This window comes from Amphimedon queenslandica, unplaced genomic scaffold, assembly GCF_000090795.2.
Source record: "Amphimedon queenslandica unplaced genomic scaffold, v1.1 AMPQUscaffold_13311, whole genome shotgun sequence".
Classification (NCBI taxonomy): Eukaryota; Metazoa; Porifera; class Demospongiae; order Haplosclerida; family Niphatidae; genus Amphimedon; species Amphimedon queenslandica.
Genome location: NW_003546453.1, coordinates 2,668 through 8,375, shown reverse-complemented (window position 1 = coordinate 8,375; position 5,708 = coordinate 2,668). Strand labels below are relative to the sequence as shown.

At 35.3% G+C, this 5,708-nt stretch overlaps 2 protein-coding genes across 13 annotated transcripts; one reads left to right on the top strand and one right to left on the bottom strand.

Annotated features, from left to right (window-relative positions):
- Positions 1 to 502: 502 nt before the first annotated feature.
- LOC100641974 (uncharacterized) lies at positions 503 to 4,332 on the bottom strand. Of its 9 annotated transcripts, XM_019998643.1 has the most exons (16): positions 4,270 to 4,332; positions 2,474 to 4,220; positions 2,328 to 2,432; positions 2,221 to 2,280; positions 2,117 to 2,173; positions 2,013 to 2,069; positions 1,909 to 1,965; positions 1,805 to 1,861; positions 1,701 to 1,757; positions 1,597 to 1,653; positions 1,493 to 1,549; positions 1,389 to 1,445; positions 1,285 to 1,341; positions 1,167 to 1,241; positions 1,086 to 1,118; positions 503 to 1,036 (listed from the first exon to the last, which is right to left on the bottom strand). In XM_019998643.1, the coding sequence occupies exons 1-16, from the start codon at positions 4,270 to 4,272 to the stop codon at positions 876 to 878; spliced, it is 2,697 nt and encodes an 898-aa protein (XP_019854202.1). In that variant the 5' UTR covers positions 4,273 to 4,332; the 3' UTR covers positions 503 to 875. The 9 variants fall into 9 exon arrangements, with proteins under 9 accessions (XP_019854202.1, XP_019854204.1, XP_019854207.1 ...); XM_019998645.1 differs by lacking the exon at positions 1,493 to 1,549; XM_019998648.1 differs by lacking the exon at positions 1,597 to 1,653.
- Positions 4,333 to 4,519: 187 nt separating this feature from the next.
- LOC109583330 (uncharacterized) lies at positions 4,520 to 5,541 on the top strand. 4 transcript variants are annotated; one of them, XR_002185471.1, is made up of 5 exons: positions 4,520 to 4,888; positions 4,981 to 5,039; positions 5,091 to 5,260; positions 5,306 to 5,405; positions 5,456 to 5,541. XR_002185471.1 is itself a non-coding variant. In XM_019998620.1 (4 exons), exons 1-4 carry the CDS (start codon positions 4,914 to 4,916, stop codon positions 5,537 to 5,539), a joined length of 480 nt encoding a protein of 159 aa, XP_019854179.1. In that variant the 5' UTR covers positions 4,520 to 4,913; the 3' UTR covers positions 5,540 to 5,541. The 4 variants fall into 4 exon arrangements, 2 of the variants coding, with proteins under 2 accessions (XP_019854179.1, XP_019854178.1); XR_002185470.1 differs by having other exon boundaries at positions 4,981 to 5,260; XM_019998620.1 differs by having other exon boundaries at positions 4,520 to 5,039.
- Positions 5,542 to 5,708: the final 167 nt, after the last annotated feature.

The window sequence follows — 5,708 nt, the reverse complement described above, 5'->3', positions numbered from 1 at the left end:
GATTAAATCGTATAACCTCCCTAGCTGCGGGAGCCTGCTCCAACTCAGTAAACAAAAAATTTTAAGTTGAAATTGTTTTGCAAGTAAACATTGAATTAGCAATAATTATTATTGTCAGCTGCCAGATGGTGATGTCTATCAGCAAGTGCCTCATTGGCTCTTCTGGATTGAGCCTAACTCTTCTTCGACAGACCAAGTCTCATGAGCTCTGTCCGGCGGTCAGTCTTCTTCTCTCTCTTCAGGAGTCTCAGCATCCCTACGAGCTCTAGCTGCTGCAAGCCTGGCTTCTCTTGCTTCAGCAGTCTCAGCGTCTCTACAAGCTCTGTCTGTGACTCTTCTTTTAGGCTAGTTTTTTTAGCATAGATTCTATAAATCTACCCTGGCTGCTACTCTCTGGGCCACGTGCTCTTCAATCTTCAGGGTAGAGGCGTGGCTCAATGCTCGGACACTTTTGCAAGTTTTCTTCTTTTTGTTTATATACAGCTGCGATTACTTTAGACTTCAACACTAATGATAACATTTATCTATTGTGGTTTAAGTCATGACAGAGTTTTGTACTGCAGCTTGTACAGTTTGGAGCAAGCCACAAAAATAAGTGACCTCTTGAAATACTGATGCGCGGCCAAACGCATCAATGGACAAACAAGAATAAGACTCAGAGAACGAAAGTGGATTATAACAATCTGTCTTATTTGTAATAAAACCATATCATTTGACTATCATTGTAGAAGATTTCAAAGCAAATGATCAAGCAGTTTGGCTTATACAACAATTAGAAGTCTACTACTTTTTTGCTTTATTTCCGGACAGGAAGTAACAATTTTTTAATAAACTGAATTAACTGATAATAATAATATAACAACTTCCAGAAGACTTTACATGATGTCACTAGATCTACAGAGTCTACAAAACCACTTCCCTACAGGAGCCTTTTCTATTCCAGCACAGTGAAAGTGCCACCATCCAATTTTACATTCTTTTGCATCACAGTAAATCATCTCTCCAAATTCCCCAGACTTGCAAACACAGTAGGCATCTACAAGACATAAAATGTCAGATTGTTCATAAAATGATGCAACTTATACCTTTACTCACAATCGACTCAGAATTTTCAACATCTATGGAATGGTGTCAAAAATTATACCATGTATGCCTAGTTATATTACCAGAGGAATCAAGAATTACTCCTTTTGAACCTTTTCTATTTGACATACTACTGTAACTTCTAACTCTAGTAGTGCCTGTAATTATATAAATCATAATACTTTAATAGTTATTATTCACCAATTCTCTTTGAACCTCTTCCATCTTCAGTTGACCGTGTAAGAGTACCTCTAGTACCTGTGATTATATCTACACATCATAATAATTTAATAGTTATTATTTACCAATTCTCTTTGAACCTCCTCCATCTTCACTTGACTGTGTAAGAGTACCTCTAGTACCTGTAATTATATCTACACATCATAATACTTTAATAATTATTATTTACCAATTCTCTTTGAACCTCCTCCATCTTCAGTTGAGTGTGCAAGAGTACCTCTAGTACCTGTAATTATATCAACACATCATAATAATTTAATAATTATTATTTACCAATTCTCTTTGAACCTCCTCCATCTTCACTTGACTGTGTAAGAGTACCTCTAGTACCTGTAATTATATCTACACATCATAATAATTTAATAGTTATTATTTACCAATTCTCTTTGAACCTCCTCCATCTTCACTTGACTGTGTAAGAGTACCTCTAGTACCTGTAATTATATCTACACATCATAATAATTTAATAGTTATTATTTACCAATTCTCTTTGAACCACCTCCATCTTCACTTGACTGTGTAAGAGCACCTCTAGTACCTGTAATTATATCTACACATCATAATACTTTAATAATTATTATTTACCAATTCTCTTTGAACCTCCTCCATCTTCAGTTGAGTGTGCAAGAGTACCTCTAGTACCTGTAATTATATCAACACATCATAATAATTTAATAATTATTATTTACCAATTCTCTTTGAACCTCCTCCATCTTCACTTGACTGTGTAAGAGTACCTCTAGTACCTGTAATTATATCTACACATCATAATAATTTAATAGTTATTATTTACCAATTCTCTTTGAACCTCCTCCATCTTCACTTGACTGTGTAAGAGTACCTCTAGTACCTGTAATTATATCAACACATCATAATACTTTAATAGTTATTATTTACCAATTCTCCTTGAACCTCCTCCATCTTCAGTTGACTGTGCAAGAGTACCTCTATAAGTACCTGTAATTATATCTACACATCATAATACTTGAATAGTTATTATTCACCAATCTCTTTAGAACCTCTTGATAGTTGAACATTCTGGTTCTTTCCTTTAGAATGATCACCAATATCTGTATCACTGGAGGACTCGTTATCATAAGTATTAATACCTATCATAACATGAATTAATTTTTAATCGTTAGATAATTACTTGTAATTGGTAGATTAAGTGATACCAATGGATCATTTGGATAAAAAATACGCAACCATTGACAGTATCTATCATCAGGAATGTTGTAGCCATTTTCCTGTCTTGTACTGAATCGCTTGTGTTCCTCATTTGAAAATAAAGGTTCAGGTTGTGATACGGACTTATTCCTCGCTTTCCTCTTTGGCTTCAACTCTAACTGCCTTTTCTTTTCATCCCTTTTTCGTTCACGTTCTTGCTTCCTGAATTCTTTTTCTTCTTCCTTCCTAGCTTTCTCCCTTTCTTTTTCTTCTATTAATCTCAAATGTTCACTGCTTGTAAGTACTTTAGCAGTGTATATATTCTTACTCTTAGGTGGCTCTGGCAATACAAGAAACTCGCTAACGAATGATGGTTGCATATTTTGAAGGCTGTCAGCAGGTTCAATATCTGATCCTGTCATTGAGTCATCATCAGATATGCTTGTATCTAACGATTCATCGATTAGTTGTTGATGTTGGTACTTGGAAGGACTATATAATGGAACATACATTCCCATTTTTGAAGCTAACTCATCTATTTCACAGTTATCATCAGAATTGGTAACATGTTGAAGTACAATGTATCGATTTAAAGGATATACTCCTGTGGCCCTAAATCCCATAATGATGTTGGAAGGAGTCATTGCCTGTGCCCAAGCTTTAGCAAATATTGATGTAAAATTAAAACGATTAATAACTTGGCCTGGATTAGTGCAAAGAAATTGCTGGCACTGCTGATTATAAGCAGCTTTTAAGGGACTGTAACATGACCTGTCTAATGGTTGACACAGGTGTGTTGTGTGAGGTGGAAGGCAAAACAAAATTATGTGATTTTCCGTAGCTTTACGTATGACATCAGGATGGTAGTGAGAGGAGTGTCCATCAACCAGAAGTAAGACTGGTCGCTGAGGTGGAATATTCAATAGAAAACAATTTACAAACCAATCTAGAAATATTTCTGAATCTATCCACCCTTTCTTTGATGAAGCGTACACAGTCCCTGGGACTTCACCAATCATATGTGTAGTGGGTTTTAATCGTTTTCTATCAAAAATTATCATTGGTGGTATAAGATTGCCTGATGCACTGCATGCAGCCAGAACCGTAATTTGGGTTTTGTCACCACTTGTAATCGAAGGAAGATCACGTTGACCACATACACCAATCACTTTACACGGCTTATGTTCCAATGGAAAACCGGTTTCGTCACAATTATAAATCAGCATTGGGGAATTTTGAAGCTTGTTTTTCTGCATCGCTTCTTCTAAAGTATCAAAATAGGCATTTATTGTTTCAGGTGAAGATGCCAATAACCTACGGTAGGACAATTTGCTGCCAGAGCGTAACGTCAGCATTGGGTGTCGTTTCTTAAATGATGTCCACCAGCCTGAAGTGACATGAATATCGTCCACACTGCAACCTCGTTTTTTAGCCAAAGAAGCTTGCACAATAGTTATAACCTGCTTTTTTGATCTAGGAAACCCAATTTTAGCTGCTCCAACTAAAAACTTCACAAGCTGCTCCTCTTCAGTGTCATTCAGATATCGTTCTGGGCCACTAGTTGCACCAAAAGGCACCTTCCCCGACAACCGGTCCCAGAGAGTTGATTTGGGTATCGAATATTTTTCTGAAGCCTCTCTCAAAGTACATTTGCCTGCTCGTACTTCGGCAGCAGCTAGAAGCAGGTTCTTATCACGAATAGCACGCCTTTCTTTCACTCTGGAAGGCACCTGTCAATACAAACTCTAAAAACAAGATAAACAAGTGATAAAGACCCACCATATTAATTTTGCCACATGTTCGGTTAAAGATACGGTGTGGGCGTGGTTAAATTAATAATCCGTGTTATATAAATTTTCATATTTTGCAACCGCCGACATCTGGAACTCCAAACTTTTTTAGCTGGTAATCTAGACTTGCTACTTCTATTTTCGAACATAAAAAGAGGAATTAACAGCATAAAACTTCTGAAAAATAAATAATTGTCCGAAAATTGCTTATTCCGAGAATTGATTTTCTCCTCTAAGTTAACCCTCTCTGTTCTCAGGCCAAATTTTGCCAAAATTGAAAAAGAGAAAATTCTCCATTTTAAAAATAAGTTTTTCTGATGCATAATTATACACTGAAATTTAAAAGATTTGTGTTTACTTTTTTTCAGTGGAAAGTTAGAAATTATGTTGCATTTTACTGATGTTTGGCATTACTTAGGATTCTAATTATTCTGATTATAAAGTGTCTGAAGGTTTGAAGCATCATTCTGAGGATAATAATGCATCAAATAAGAATCCTAGCTACTTTTCAAGACTCTTGACTGGCAATGTGATTACTTCTAAATGTTCCAGCAATATTAAATCAATTGCAGGAGGAGCAAAACAAATTGGACACGAAGACATTCAAAGTCAGTATGGTAGAATTACGGTATTATGAGAGATACATGTAGTATATTATGCATCTTAAATGAGAGAGAAATAACAAATATTATTTTAATAGCTTATTATCAAAATAGCAGCACTGCTGAACTACCATCATCCATCACTGAAACCAGCCAAGTAGTTACGTACACTACCACATTAAAATAATTATTTTTATCATAATTTTAGCTTATTTTGAATACTCTTAGAAAATATAATGGCCAAGATAATATTCTTATTCAAGGGAAATGGTTGGATGAAACGGAGTACCTTTTACAAAATAAGGTTCTCACAATTGGTGTGTTTGGACGTCACAAAGCTGGAAAGAGTACATTATTGAATGCACTCCTTCATCATGAGTGAGCATGAGGAATATATTATTTCAATTAATATAATTTTAATAGAGTTTTGTCAGTAGCTGATACAAATGAAACAGCATTTATTTTAAGAATTCATCATAAGCCTAGCAATCATCATAGAAGCAGTTGTTTTGAAGATGCTGAAGTAAACTTTAATTATTGTTGATTGTAATTTACGTTGTCATTATGGTGTAGCAATTGTTATCAATAAAAAAAGAAAAAATTAAAGGGCAACGAAGCGTTCGAAACACAATTCACAAAAGGAACACTGATGTCTGATATAAGGCATAGCTTGGGGGCGCATTTGGATTATTATTTCTGATTTTTCCAATTTTTTCCAATTTTTCCAAACTGCTGTAAGTATATTCCTAAAATGTGAAATTTCAAGGAAATCGCAGTTGATGTATTAGAAGCACATGTCCCCTTCCTATGTTGTTGTGCCACTGAT

Coding starts and splice junctions, on each gene's coding strand:
- LOC100641974 (XM_019998643.1), bottom strand. Junction 1,862..1,908: donor AGGAGGTTCAAAGAGAATTG/GTAAATAATAAT, acceptor ATATAATTACAG/GTACTAGAGGTGCTCTTACA. Junction 1,550..1,596: donor AGGAGGTTCAAAGAGAATTG/GTAAATAATAAT, acceptor ATATAATTACAG/GTACTAGAGGTACTCTTGCA.
- LOC109583330 (XM_019998619.1), top strand. CDS start 4,914: ATGAGAGATACATGTAGTATATTATGCATCTTAAATGAGAGAGAAATA. Junction 5,261..5,305: donor AATGCACTCCTTCATCATGA/GTGAGCATGAGG, acceptor TAATTTTAATAG/AGTTTTGTCAGTAGCTGATA. Junction 5,406..5,455: donor GTTGTTTTGAAGATGCTGAA/GTAAACTTTAAT, acceptor ATTATGGTGTAG/CAATTGTTATCAATAAAAAA.